We start from the raw sequence: 14,608 nt of genomic DNA on the forward strand, positions 1-14,608 counted from the left end.
TAGACTTCAAGCCTACATTTTTAAGTCATGCTTAAAAAACATTTATGGACTTTTTTGACCGCTGTTATATTTAATGTGTCCCCCAAAAACTATTTATTTTAAAACTAGTAAATCTTCTTCAGTAGCTATATTTCATAAAACATTATTGACAGATTTAAAAAATAAATTTTTCAACAAATGAGACAATGACTCTCCCATTTATTGAAATTTTATTGGCAAAAATATTAATTTAATGACAGATTGTTTGAAATTATTAAATCATGATATTGTCTTTAAAAATAAACAATATTAAATCAGCATCACAACAGTTCATATACTGTTTTAGTGTTAGAAGAAGAAGAGGGAAAAAAAAAAAAACACGCACCATTAACATTATTGCACTTTATCTAAAAATGATGCTGAATAATTTCCAAACAGAATCCTGTTATTTATATGCAAAGATCAAATTACCAATTATATCATAAAAAATATTTTTACAAAAACACTTCTCTTGATATCACAAGTCTTGATATTTTCTGTTGGTTTAAAAGTGAACTGTTCACTACGGAAGAAATGGTGGGTGAGCAAGTGTCCATACATTTCAGATATCTGCTGCAGAAACAAAACTTGTACAAACTTACAGTCTTACAGAAGAAGGAAAAGAACATACTGAAAAATATTCAATTTCTTTTTCATTTTTGGAATATTTTTTTCTTCCATTAACTGTTTTTGTTTTTAAATTGTTTTATGAAATAAATATGTCAAAAATGGAGATACATGATTTTGTTTTGACAGCATTTTATAAATATATTCACCGTTCAACCATAACATTAGGACCAACTCCTAGTTTTTACACACACTTTACATTTTCTCAGCTCCACTCTCTGTACAGGAGCAAATTGTAGTTCTCCAATTACAGACTGAAGCACACTTGTTTTCCCAGATTCATCTTGTTCTTGTCAGGACCAACTTGCTTCGTTGGTCCACCTTGTAGATGTTACGTCAGAGGCTCATCTGTTGCTGCACAGTTTGTGTTGGTTGTCCTATAGTCTTTCATCAGTAGTCAATGGATGCCACCCACATAATGCTGCTGGCTAGATTTTTGCGTTGGTGGACTATTCTTAGTCCAGGAGTTTCACTAAAGTTTTTAACAACTCCAGCAGCACTGCTGTGTCTGATCCACTCATACCAGGACAACAAACACTAACACATCACCACTGTGTCAGTGTCACTGCAGCTCTAACAATGATCCAGCACCCAAATCACACCTGCTCTGTGGTGGTTTTCTTGGGGTCCTGACCAATGCAGAACAGGGTGAACGGGAGAAACAAAGTGTGCAGGGAAACAAATGTATTACACTCCGTAACTGGAGAACTACAAAGTTAAACTATATGGTCAATGGAGCTGAAAGAACTGACCATGAGTTTAGAAACAAGCAGGTGGTCATAATGTTATGGCTGATCAGTGTATATCTATAAGTGAATATAGGTTCATGTGTTCCTGCCTCGCGGATAGACTCCGGACCAACCGCGACCCTGAACTGGATAAACAGTTACAGACAATGAATGAATGAATAAATGTCCATGTGTGCATTTGTCTAAAGGTTAAAGCGAACCTCTAGTTCATCTGCAATCATTTCGGCAATGGCAAGAGAGGAGGTTGCAGCAGGCGATGGTGCATTTCGTACATGCAGCACTCGTCCGCCAAGTTCTCCGACACCACCGTCAAATACAAAATCATCCACCAGGTTACCCCCAGAGTCAAGTGCCTGTGCTCGCACACCAGATGGACCCCTACACACATAGGTTTTGATACAGTGTGAGTGCATACACAGTGCTTGTGGTTTAGAACTTTTACTCAACATCAGTACTTGACCCTTCCAATCCTCACAGCACATGTTAAATCATACATTGTAAAACGTTTCCAGAAAAGCAAAGACTGTAACTGCATCAATGTTTACCTCATGATATCACTTCGGCCAAGTTCAGGTATATATTTCTGCAGAATCTTCACCTGAGCACCAAGGAACACTCCTCTGTACATTTCACTGATTCCATAGAGAAGATTCTTCAGAACCAGCTTCTGTAAACCTCTACGTACACGGACGCACACACACACACACAATGAATAAGGCAATATGCGTTAAAACAGATTGGGAAAATACTCAATCCTCAAGTATCAAAATAAAATTAATAAAAAAATAAAATACAAGAAACCAAACTAACTGAAGTATAAAAACCTGCAGTACCTGAATAACAAAGCATCAGTAAAGTCTTTAGCATTAAAGTCAAAGAGGTTGTAGCCCTCACGCTTAAAGGCCAGTACAGCGTTTGGCCCTAGCCACACACTTCCATCTATACGGGGTGTAAAGTGAACACCGAGGAATGGAAACCGTGGATCTGGAACCTATAATAAATGAAAAACCATTACTATTTCCAAGAACTATATTTGTATTATTACTATAACAATTAAACAAAAAGAACTTATCTGAAAACAGCGATTCAAATGCATTTATAAATCATCCAGGAACAAGACCCAGCAAATTACCCACATGAAACCCAGTACAATAACTGGGACATTACCCACCCGAGACCTGGCATAACACGCAAGCCATTTTCCACCTGAGATCACTTACAATACTAGGGAAATGATGTGACCGAGTCCCAGGAAACACCACTTTTGTCTGCTGCAACCTAGTGCAAAACCCAAAAAGCTTTCACATTCAAACACACACCACTCAGGATTCTCTGTGTGTGTGTTACTCACAGGGTAAATGTTGCCCTTGATGAGGTAACTTTTCTCTGGTTTTAATACTAGATAATCTCCTCTGAACGGAACGATACGAGGCTCTGTGCTGCACCCAGAAATCGCAGAGAGACGATCAGAGTACAGCCCACCACAAGTCAACACGTAACGACAACGCACCTCCTCACCCTAAAGAAAAGCCACACATAAACACGTTTTACATTTTTTAACACAATGTCAGTTATTCCAACAAAAAACTTAAAATACAGATATACTTCACCTTTGTGTTTCTGATAATGACAGGGTATTTTAAACCTGAAATTAGACAAAACAACATTTAAGCTTATGTTCAGCTAAATAACCATCTACTGTTTAGAATGAGTCCTGTTTTTTTTTAGTATACATTACATAAATGTGTAAATGTAAAGAGCTGCTAAATTATTCAAATAACAATCACATTTGTCTTGTCTTTATGTCAGCTGTAAGATTGTTCCATTTAAGTCAGCTATAGCTATAGAACTGATTTATCAATAAACACCGATTAGCCATTACATTATAACCACCTCCTTGATTCTACATTTACTGTCCATTCTTTCAATTCCACTGAGCTTACATGAGCACTTTGTAGTTCTATTTTATATACTGTAATCCGTTTGTTGATTTTAATACTTTGATTGCCTCTTTCATGTTCTTCAGTGGACAGGACCACACCGAGCATATATCTTTTGGGATGTGAATGAATCTCAGTGCTGCTGTGACACTGATATAGTGGTGGTACGTTGGTATGGGTTGCGTTGGTTTGAGTGGATCAGACACAGCAGTGCTACTGAAGTTTTAAACACTGTGCCCACATGGCCACTCTATTAGACACATCCACCTTGTAGGACTGCCTTGTAGATGTACAGTCTGAGACAATAGCTGATCAGTTGCTGTACAGTTTGTGTTGTTTGTCCTCTAGTCCTTCATCAGTGGTCACTAGACGCTGCCCACAGAACCCTTTTGGCTGGTAGGCTATTCCTAGTCCAGTAGTGACACGGAGGGGTTTAAAAACTTCATCACCAGTGCCATGTCTAGTCCACACATACCAGCACAACACACTGGTCCTAACTGTCATACAAAAATATTTAGCAATAATAATTCACAATTTCCTTTCTATTTACAAACATTACTTTAGAATGTTCCAAAAATTGCAGTTTCCACACTAATTATCCCCTTCTATATCCGACAAGGACAGATGTATTTGTGCATATACACAAAAGAGGGTGTGTAGGACAGATGTTCTACACCACATTCTGTACCCTCAGGCTCCCCTGCTGGACTTTCTGTTGCCATGGAGATGTCTGAAGCCTCAAACCCTGTGACTATGGACCCTCCGGCATTCTGGAAATCTTTAGCGTATGTCAGAGCCACCAAACACCAATCTACAATTCCAGTGTAGGGGGAGTCCAGAGCCATTATACCCTACACACAGAAACACACACTCGCACATATGACACTCACTTAAAATTTCTGCTAGTTCTGTTTAAGGCATTAACCAAAAAACTCTCACCCTGCAGTAGGGCTCTCTCTCCCTGATGCCTCTAGCATCAATCAGGCTTAAGTCCTTTACGTTGTTTTGCAGTCCACGCTCGTACAGAGCTTTCAAACGTGAAATTTCCTCCCTCTCCACTGCCACAATCAACTAAAACACACAAAAAAACCCCACATGCAATTCAGAACACAATTTAACAAGAGGATCTCATGCTAAAACTGCAACATGCAACTGGTTTTAGTAGGTCTAATGCTATATAATGTTATTATAGTTAAAGTAATATTTAAGACCTTGAGTTGAGTCCTAATAAATTCTAACCAACACGAGAGGAGCTTTGCTAAATCAACCCATATACCACAGAAAAGATAATGCTAAATGGTAATTTTTAGGTTGGTGCTGCAAGTTTTTAAACCAAAGGATTACGATGAAACTTTTACTGCAAATCATGGAAAAGTTTAACACAAAATACACTGTACACTTCTTATAATAATGAAACTAAATATACAGACAGGTTGTGATGACTAAATTTGCTACACTGATATTTTACAACATACAGAAAAATGTGCAATGATAGCACAACAGAAAACAATGAAATCAGTTGAAAATTCTTGGAGATCTGTGTTTAGTGTTTGTTTTGTAAGTTTAATGCTAGTTAGTGCTGTAGTTTCTGACTTTGCCACATCGCTTGTAAGGGATGCCCTTGTCATCACAGTATTTATACGCCAGAGATGCACCCTTCACACACAGCTGAGCTTTCAGCGAACCAGGAGTGTAGTAAATGCCACTGTGGATAACACCACTGTTATGGCCAGACTGATGGAGGGCTAGAGAGAGAGAGAGAGAGAGAAATAGACAGGAATTGAATGGCAATCACAGTAATAGAGAAAGTCCTGAAATTATTATTTTAATTTGCAATTAAATACATTTTTGTCTCTCCTCCAAATTGACCATTTTGAAGATGAAGATGCAGTATTGTTTACACTTCCTAAAAATGTGTCTCTAGAATTATTACTTAAGTGATTTTAGTGTTTTTATGCTATTGTTAGTGTGTTTTGCTTTTGATACCAAGCTCATTTTCTTTCTCCAGGAGGGTGAAGGAGAGGTTTGGGTGCCGGATGATTAGTTCCCTTGCAGAAGATAAACCCACGATACCTCCTCCAACCACAGCTACATCACACACACTTTACACACACATAAAAAAAAAAACAGCATTAGAATGCAGGTGTAAAAAAAAAAGAATAAATAAGAGAGCTGTATCCCAAATTGAGAGCTGATTCCAAAAAGGTCTAGGTTTTTTCTATTATTATTATTATTATTATTATTATTATTATTGTTTCAAGAACACTTAAATGCGTTGTTATTATTTGTCTTCTATTTTTGCATTTTGAATTGTTCTAATATCATTGTTGTTCAATTAAAAATGTGTATCTCCAAAAAAGCAACTTTACGGAAGAAGGAAAAAAAAACCTTTGTAATTTCAAAACGTAGTTATTGTAAAAAGGTTTAATTCCATTGAAATCTCCAGCATTTCTATTGATCTATTCATTTTCACACAATCTGAAGGACAGCTGCTGTATTCAAATGAGGTAGTAAACTAAAAATTGACAATACAGAGATTTTTTTTTTTTTCATTGGACAGCAACAGTATATATGAAAGGTGCTGAATAAATTAAGTCCACATGATTATTTTATAGTCATTTTCCATTTTATCATCTTCAATATAGGGGTGTTTTATAGTTCTAAAATTACGGACTGTAGCCCATTATTCTGCATACTTGGTTGGTCCTTATTCTTCAGTGGTCAGTACCACCACAGAGCAGGTATAATTAAAGTGGTGGACCATTCTAAGCCCCACGATGACACTGCCATGTTGGTTGTTGTGTGTTTTTGTTTGTTGCGACTTATGAATGGATCAGACACAACAGTGCTGCTGCAGTTTCTAAATTCCCCAGTGTCACCGCTGAACTGAAAATTGTCCACCAACCAAAAATATCCTCTCAACAGCACCTTTAGGGCAGCTGTTTATGATCCACCACCCAAATAATACCTTCTCTGTGGTGGTAGTGTGGGGTCCTGACCATTGAAAAGCTTGTGGCTCAGAAATATGAGGAGCAACAGAAGGATTACAGTTTTTAACTGTAGAACTACAAAGTAAAAAAATGGTCATTGAAGCAGATTAAGTAACAAAATGAAGTACCATATAAGCGTGTATGGCATTTTGGCCAGAAACTATGACTGCAGAAAAATGGATTTTGGCCTGAACATGATTTTCTGAACCCTGACCTGTACTCAGTAACACAGTGCAAGTGCACAACGTAAGTACTGATTAAGTAAACAAATATCCACAAATATTACACAAGAGCAGAATGTGTTCTATGTATTCTTGGAGCTCATTAATTATAACCAAACTTGTTTAGGATATCTGGAGAATAATTCATATATATATATATATATATACCTAACCAACACTAGTTTCTAGTGATTACTGGTTTACTAGTTTAAAGTCAATTAACCCAACCTTACTTACACAGGTGGGACACTATGTATTTGAAGTTCTTTGCAAAATCAAAATCGCCGTTCCACTTTAAGCTCTGACTATGTAGAGTCAGATAAAACGAGGAACATTAGGGAATGTTAGATTGATATTAGAATGGGCTTCTTATCCCAATGATACGTTCCACCTTAAATAATGCATAATTCAAAGTAGAAGGGAATACTGGAAAAACTAACTTCTATTTAATGCCAGATTGCTAAATAGTGCTGCAATATTTAACGGGGAAGAAAAAAGAAATCAAGAGTTAAGTTTAGCTCAATAAGCCAACGTAACTTCTAGCTATAAAATTTAAGGTGGAACAGTAGAATGAGCATTTAACTTGTCACTGAGGGGAGGTTCATTGAAGTAGGTGTACTCACCCGCGGTTCTGCAGGCGGAACGAGGAGCCGCAAAACCGCTTAAACACGAAAACGGCAGCTCTCATAGTTCAAGGAATAAAAAAAGATACAGAAAATAAAAAGAATGAAACAGTTAAAAACCTGTCTCATATCAGCTTTTACAGCCCAAACATTCGACCTATAACTATTCTCTCCTGAGCGAACTGCTGCCCCCTGCAGCTCACACACATCACTACACCACATAACAAAAAACAGGCAGACAAATGAGCATACGGAAACGTTCAAAATAAATAAACAAATAAATAAATAATACACAGAACATATAGCATAGAAACACCTACTATAGAAACATAACTTGCATAAGAAAAATATACAGAATCATAAATATAAATAATAGAATATAGAAATTATAGAAACATGGAGAGAATGAATAAAACACTGAAAATCTATTTAAAAAATATAATTTGCTCAAAGACAGAAGATACAGAAACATAATAAAATAGAGAAAATATAGAATCATTTGGAAACTTACAACAAATCCGTCATATATAACCATGCAGAAATGTAATGAAGCACAGAAAATATTGAAATATACATATATTAATACTCAGAAGGTATTTAAATACATTTTTGATAATTCATAGCCTTTATGTGTGAAACACTGCAAAAAAATGTTTTCATTCGGTAGAGAGTTAAGACGATAAATAAATAAGTTAAAACTGTTCGGATATTAGCCAATCAGAGCGCAGCATGTTGGAATATGGGTGTAAATATGGGTGACGACATCACTGTGCGCTCGCTGCGCTGCTGAAGGACGGAGTGCGGTGTGTGACATTATGAAGAGTTTGTGTTTAAGGAGCTGAAATTCGGTGAGCTTGTGATTTTTGCTGTATCTTTACATTTACTGAACCATGGGGCGATCTGGGGGTGAATGTTAGGCTAGGGGCACAGGCAGAGTGAGGGGTCAACTTAAATTCAGACTCAGACTCAGGATATTGCTTAAATTCTGCTCGTGGTGCAATGAATGAAGGTTCATATTTGACGTTTTATTTTGAGCTTAAATCTTATTTCTCCTTAAGTTGAACCCGGGTAGAGTGAGGTTTCGCCTTGGTAGCTGATGTTGACTTACTGGATACTTATTGGAATTTTCCTACCACTCTAACGGGAAAGCTGAATTTGTGTTATAGTAGAAATGTTCCATGCCACCTTAAATGATGTCCAGGAGTACCTGTTCAACCCATTCTGTTTTCGCTGGTTTACCCGAATATTTAAAACTGGAGTTTTTAATTTCCACATGAGATTATTATACTTTAAATTTCGTTCTACACTAAATTGTGAACATGAGAGTTCAGCTGAGATGATGAAGTTGAGGTCTAATTAAATTAATTGTAAAAGATCAGCCAAAGAAGCTAAAGATCAGTGTTTATTAGATTTATTTTTAAGCTCAATTTAAAGGTAATGTGGAGAAAAGAAATTTTATTCACACATCAACTGTCTGTATTTAATGTTTTAGGATTGTGGTGCATGATGGCTCTCTCTTCCCTCTGTGGTGCTCTGAGGGCGTTGACTGTGACTTCAAGGCCCTCTACAGTGGTCAGTCTGGATCTATATTTGTTTGTGTTTCTAAACACAAAAATGCATATACAATAAACAGTATTTTTTTTATGTATTGTTGGATCTATTTGTGTTTGTGTGTTTATACTTGCATAACTGGTTCACAAAAATAAAGAATATCACCAGTAAAGAGATCTGTCTCCTGACACGTGCATCAGCACTTAAGTATAATTTTATAAACATATTGTGAAAATCATTCATTCATTCATTATCTGAAAATGCTTATCCAATTCAGGGTTGCGGTGGGTCCAGAGCCTACCTGGAATCATTGGGCGCAAGGCGGGAATACACCCTGGAGGGGGCGCCAGTCCTTCACAGGGCGACACACACACACACACTTACTCACACCTACGGACACTTTTGAGTCGCCAATATACCTATCAACGTGTGTTTTTGGACTGTTGGAGGAAACCGGAGCACCCGGAGGAAACCCACACGGATATGGGGAGAACACACCAACTCCTCACAGACAGTCACCCGGAGCGGGAATCGAATCGACTGCGACACTACCTGCTGCGCCACCATGCCGCCATATTGTGAAAATATTGCCTCTTTTTCTTATAACATGTGGAACTTTATTATATATATATATATATATATATATATATATATATATATATATATATATATATATATATATATATATATATATATATATTTTTTTTTTTTTTTTTCATTATGTAACATTGTTAATAATTGTAATTTTTCCTGTGTATTTTGAGAATGTAAATTGTTTCTGATCCACAGGTTTCAGTGAGTTCTGCTGTACGTTCTGTTCGCTGTGTGGATTTCTCTGTGTCATTCTGCCGAGGGTTCCTGACATCGGCCACTCTGGATCAGAACCGAACTCTGTGGAAGCAGACTGAGAAATACACCATCCGACCCATTGGGGTCAAGAAGACTGGGGGGAGAGATTACACTGGTACAAGGGGGGGTGGGGGGGTTTCACTGCTGGAACAATTATTTTCCCCAAATAAGAATTTTACAAGAAAAATAAAGTATACAATGTTTCTATTTATTTATTAATTTAATGGAAGTTAATAATGATATTTTGAATTGATATTGGGCCATTTCTATTGTTTGGATTATATTTAAATGTTAGCATGAAATTTAGAGGACATCAGGTGTAATATACATATTTGTGCCTGTGTGTGTGCGTACATGGCTTTATTAATGTTACATTAAGCCTTGAAAACAGACATGATCAATGCACTCAAAACATGAGTGCATTATTTATTGCAGTGATTCCCAAAGTGGGTGGCTGGCCCACTTTGGCAGGTGAGCAAGTATTTCAGGGTGGGTGTAGCAACGCAAAAGAATGAGAGACATAATGCTTGTCACTTGCAGTATTTCCACTGTAAAAGTGATTTATTTTGTAATTTGGTTTTGTTCAATAATATAGTGCTGTTTTGTGTGAATTACAATAGAAGAGGGCACTGCAGAAAATGTTTGGGAAGCACTGCTTTATTGAATTCTATAATCAATTGTATAATAAAATTTTCTAATTTGATAGTATTGTGGTAGCATACAGTAAAAATATGTTAATGTGAGTGTAATATATTTGTTTTCATTTGTGAACTTAGGGAAGATCCGAAGGCATGGTATTGGAGGTGGACACAAGCAGAGATATCGTATGATTGACTTTCAGCGTCTGCGTCATGAAGCTGGGAAGGAGGATCAGGAAATTGTGGAGAAGGTCATTGAGGTGCGATATGATCCTTGCAGGTAAACAAACTCCACAGCATGTAAAATGTAAAGAATCCGACATCAAAAATGCCTTAAAGCAGAGGTTTTCAACCAGTGGTCTGTGACATGCTATCCAGTTTAACTACTTAAAATACTTTTTGAAAATTCATTCATATATTATCTATAAAACTTATCCAGTTCAGGGTTGTGGTGGCTCCGAAGCCTACACGGAATCACTGGGCGCAAGGCAGGAATACACCCTGGAGGGGGCACCAGTGCTTCACAGTGCAACACACACACACACCACAATCCACCTACCAACTTGTATTTTTGGATTGTGTGATGAAACCCATGCGGGCATGGGGAGAACACACCAAACTCCTCACAGACAATTCCCGGAGCTGTGTGACTGCGCCACTACCTGCTGCGCCACTGTGCTGCCCTTTTTGAAAATGATTTTATTTATTTTTCTAAATATTTTCAGATTTTTTTGAGGATCTGAATGAATAATGAATTTAATGCTAATATATAAAAACTAGAGGGGAGCTTCAACTTTATCCTTGAACCAATCAGGTCGATCAGATGTACTTTGCCAGTGCAGTGTTAGTAACATTATATTAAACAATCTCTCTCATGCAAATTAACTAGCAAGCAAATGCAGATAGCTATATACACAATTCAGATTAGGTTGACAAACCCATGAGAATATTTTCACGCCCCCCTTTCACCCCAACCACCTCAATATTGACACATGTACACATCTTTTACTTCCAAGCGCCACTAAATTTTTTTTATTTATTTATACATTCATAAAAAAACTGCAACTACTTATAGGAAAAAAAAGTGATAAGTCATTGTTAAACATATTTGCTCCTAATTGCTTCCCTAAACAAAATATAAATGATTAAACAGCTTTCTGAGAGAAAAAGCCTAAAACCTACACATTTGCTCTCCAAAAATTACACATTTAATCCTTACATCTTCAGTGACTGGTATGAACTTGCTCTGAGATATACCTCATCATATTTTCTTGTTTTCACTTTGAAGTTGTGGCTTGAGAAAACTTCTACTACAAGTTTAGCTCTCACAAAATTTGCTAGCAGTGCTCAAACGTTCGTAGCTCCTTTGCCTTGCCCACTTTGAGAACCACTGGGTTACACAATGTAAATAGCGTTTTAAAATTATTAAAAACAAAAATGGATTACAAAGTTTGACTGTTGATTTAAAGAATTCCAAAGCTTCACATGGTATAATGCAGGATTAAAAAGGTTCCAATACATTCAAGCTGATAGGATTCATAATATATCTAATCCCTCTTTAGATCTGCAGATATTGCTCTGGTTGCTGGGGGAAACCGAAAGCGCTGGATCATTGCCACAGAAAACATGCAGACTGGAGACCTTATTAAAACCTCATCTGTGATTGGACGGATGGCGGTGTTGGCTAGTGAAGGTGATGCCCACCCTCTGGGAGCACTTCCTGTGGGAACGCTGATCAATAACTTGGAGCTTTACCCAGGAAAAGGAGCTCAATACATCAGAGCAGCAGGTAACACTCACAATGACCAGCCTCTCGGTGTTCACTATCAGCTAATCACCTGTAACAATGTGTCTTTTAAAGTCTTGAAAACTTTGTACATCATTAGTATATAATCATCTCACATTAAAACAAATATTAATATATCACCACTATACTAACTAATCAGATAAAGGTTTGCAAAAAGAAACAAAATGTAACAGAGAATTTGAAAAAAAAAAAGTTAAATAAAAGAATCTACAGTAAAAATTAAAAATGCTGATGAATGGGAAATAAATGAGTCTTGGATAAAAAGAAAATACAGTGAAAATAGAAAAAATATATCCCTGTTAGTTTAACTACTATTTGTAGTCATGTGGATTTACTAAGAATGTTTTGAATTTGTCTCTGTTCAGGCACTTGTGGAATTCTGCTTCGTAAAGTGAACGGGACAGCAATTGTTCAGCTTCCATCAAAACACCAAGTTCAGGCAAGAGCTATTCTACTGGAAAAGTGGTTACAGATATAGAATGAAGTTATAAAAAATAGATATTTTCAAAAAAAATCCTCCCTCTAAAGCCTTCTTTTAAAAACATGGAAGGTTCACTGATGGTGAATTTGCCCTGACACTGATTATTTTTTATTACTGATTGCTCTGTGCAGGTGTTGGAGACTTGTATGGCCACAGTGGGTAAAGTGTCAAACATTGACCACAACAAGCGCGTGATTGGTAAGGCAGGTCGTAATCGCTGGCTAGGAATAAGACCTTCAAGCGGTAAGTGGAAGAGGAAAGGAGGATGGGCCGGACGCAAAATACGACCTTTACCACCAATGAAGAGCTTCATTAATCTTCCCTCCATCTCCTCCAGTGGCTGACCATAACTCCGTATACCACCTTTATACTCACTGAAGGGCTACATCACCTTCCTTTCCCCTAGAGACTTATCACATCCCAAAATGTCAGCTTTAGCCCAAGCACCAAAATTTAAACAAGCAACATTTAAGCTGGAAGGAAAAATTCAAATCTGAAGTCAGATTTTTTTTTTGAAACTATATATGTCAGATATGATGCCATTTTTTGTTTTTAATTGACTTTTGGGGGCGGCACGGTTGCGCAGCAGGTAGTGTCACAGTCACACAGCTCCAGGGTCATGGAGGTAGTGGGTTCAAATCCTGCTCCAGGTGACTGTCTGTGAGGACTTTGGCGTGTTGTTGGTTACCTCTGGGTGCTCGGGTTTCCTCCCACGCTCCAAAAACTCATGTTGGTAGGTGGATTGGCGACTCAAATGTGTCTATTGGTGTGCGAGTGAATATGGTGCCCTGTGAAAGACTGGCGTCCCCTCCAGGGTGTATTCCGGGTAGGCTCCGGACCCACCACAACCCTGAATTGGATAAGCGGTTACAGACAATGAATAAATGGGTTTTCTTTGGGGTTTTTTGGGTTTTCATTGGGTGTAAACAATAATCATCAACATTAAAAGAAATAATCAATTGAAATAGATCACTGTGTGTGTGTGTGTGTGTGTGTGTGTAATGAATCTATTTATGAATTAAATTTTTTTTAATTGCATTACTAAACTAAATGGACTTTTTGATGATATTCTAATTTATTGAGATGCACCTGTATATGACGGTTCGCTTCAGTACACCTGCTTATTCAGCTAATTCATTCACACCATGATCCTTGGCACACCCAAATACAATCACATCTTTTTTTTCCCAGTCTTTAACATCTTTTTAAGACCCATTTTTACACATTTCTGAACAAGACATTCACTGCACTGTACGTCATCTTCTCAGTCTATGAATCTCTTTGCACACCTCACAGGCATTTATAGCTTCTTCATCCTCGTAATATGCCATCTGCAGGAGCCTAAGTTACTACTATCTTAAACACACAAGGTAACAATATTTAAGCCAATTTCAAATTATTGTGATGATAATAGTATTGATAATCTTAGTCATAAATACAATAATTACATGTAAATGTACTAATTCAAGGTAATTTTGTTGCAGTTGGGCTTAAATGATACAGCATGTCTCAGAGTGAATATGCAATTAGAAAATACTTTCAAAGAAACCACACTGACAAATAGCTCAAAAATAATTTAGTGATGTAAACAGTAGCACATTTAAATTATCTGAAAATGAAAGGGGGGAAAACTAAATATTTATTAAACTCAGCAGGGAAAGAAACCAATATAAAATCTGATACATCCATCATAGCACATGCAAAGGTTAAATCTGGAGATATTTTTAGTGCTACGCTTAAAAACACTGGTAACATAATAAAAATGCCTTTCTGTGCAAAGACACCTGTTTGTAAAACTCCTAAAAATGTATTTTCTTGCAAGAAATCAGTTCCAACAGGCAATACATTTAACATGTTAAAATATAATTAACAAATTTCACATTGTTATGATAATCACTAGTAAAAGTTTACTAACTCAAATTTCTGATAAATCTTTATGAAAAATTTTGGGACCCTAAAAACCATATTTGATAGTTCAGTGTCATAGTTAAACTACTATTTTCATTTGATTGTATTTGTACTAAACTCAGTATATGTGTATATCCTTTTGTGTATTTCTACGGGAACAACGTTCAGTGCTGAGGGAAAGTATATATGGGCATAATTAAGGACAT

General features: G+C 36.9%; 2 protein-coding genes across 2 annotated transcripts; one reads left to right on the forward strand and one right to left on the reverse strand.

Annotated features, from left to right (window-relative positions):
• Window positions 1-217: 217 nt before the first annotated feature.
• On the reverse strand, window positions 218-7,345 carry l2hgdh (L-2-hydroxyglutarate dehydrogenase). The gene is made up of 10 exons (XM_066678952.1): window positions 7,169-7,345; window positions 5,321-5,436; window positions 4,928-5,079; window positions 4,274-4,405; window positions 4,023-4,185; window positions 3,005-3,039; window positions 2,746-2,913; window positions 2,228-2,385; window positions 1,940-2,071; window positions 218-1,772 (listed from the first exon to the last, which is right to left on the reverse strand). The coding sequence occupies exons 1-10, from the start codon at window positions 7,231-7,233 to the stop codon at window positions 1,577-1,579; spliced, it is 1,317 nt and encodes a 438-aa protein (XP_066535049.1). The 5' UTR covers window positions 7,234-7,345; the 3' UTR covers window positions 218-1,576.
• Window positions 7,346-7,942: 597 nt separating this feature from the next.
• Window positions 7,943-13,472, forward strand: mrpl2 (mitochondrial ribosomal protein L2). Its single transcript, XM_066679608.1, has 7 exons — window positions 7,943-8,016; window positions 8,661-8,740; window positions 9,509-9,683; window positions 10,345-10,486; window positions 11,769-11,995; window positions 12,379-12,452; window positions 12,626-13,472. Exons 2-7 carry the CDS (start codon window positions 8,672-8,674, stop codon window positions 12,836-12,838), a joined length of 900 nt encoding a protein of 299 aa, XP_066535705.1. The 5' UTR covers window positions 7,943-8,016; window positions 8,661-8,671; the 3' UTR covers window positions 12,839-13,472.
• Window positions 13,473-14,608: the final 1,136 nt, after the last annotated feature.

This window comes from Hoplias malabaricus, chromosome 8 (genome assembly GCF_029633855.1).
Source record: "Hoplias malabaricus isolate fHopMal1 chromosome 8, fHopMal1.hap1, whole genome shotgun sequence".
Classification (NCBI taxonomy): domain Eukaryota; kingdom Metazoa; phylum Chordata; class Actinopteri; order Characiformes; family Erythrinidae; genus Hoplias; species Hoplias malabaricus.

Coding starts and splice junctions, on each gene's coding strand:
- l2hgdh (XM_066678952.1), bottom strand. CDS start 7,233: ATGAGAGCTGCCGTTTTCGTGTTTAAGCGGTTTTGCGGCTCCTCGTTC. Junction 5,437..7,168: donor TTCCGCCTGCAGAACCGCGG/GTGAGTACACCT, acceptor GTGTGTGTAAAG/TGTGTGTGATGTAGCTGTGG. Junction 4,186..4,273: donor AGAGAGAGCCCTACTGCAGG/GTGAGAGTTTTT, acceptor TTCTGTGTGTAG/GGTATAATGGCTCTGGACTC.
- mrpl2 (XM_066679608.1), top strand. CDS start 8,672: ATGATGGCTCTCTCTTCCCTCTGTGGTGCTCTGAGGGCGTTGACTGTG. Junction 9,684..10,344: donor TGGGGGGAGAGATTACACTG/GTACAAGGGGGG, acceptor TTGTGAACTTAG/GGAAGATCCGAAGGCATGGT. Junction 10,487..11,768: donor GTGCGATATGATCCTTGCAG/GTAAACAAACTC, acceptor ATCCCTCTTTAG/ATCTGCAGATATTGCTCTGG.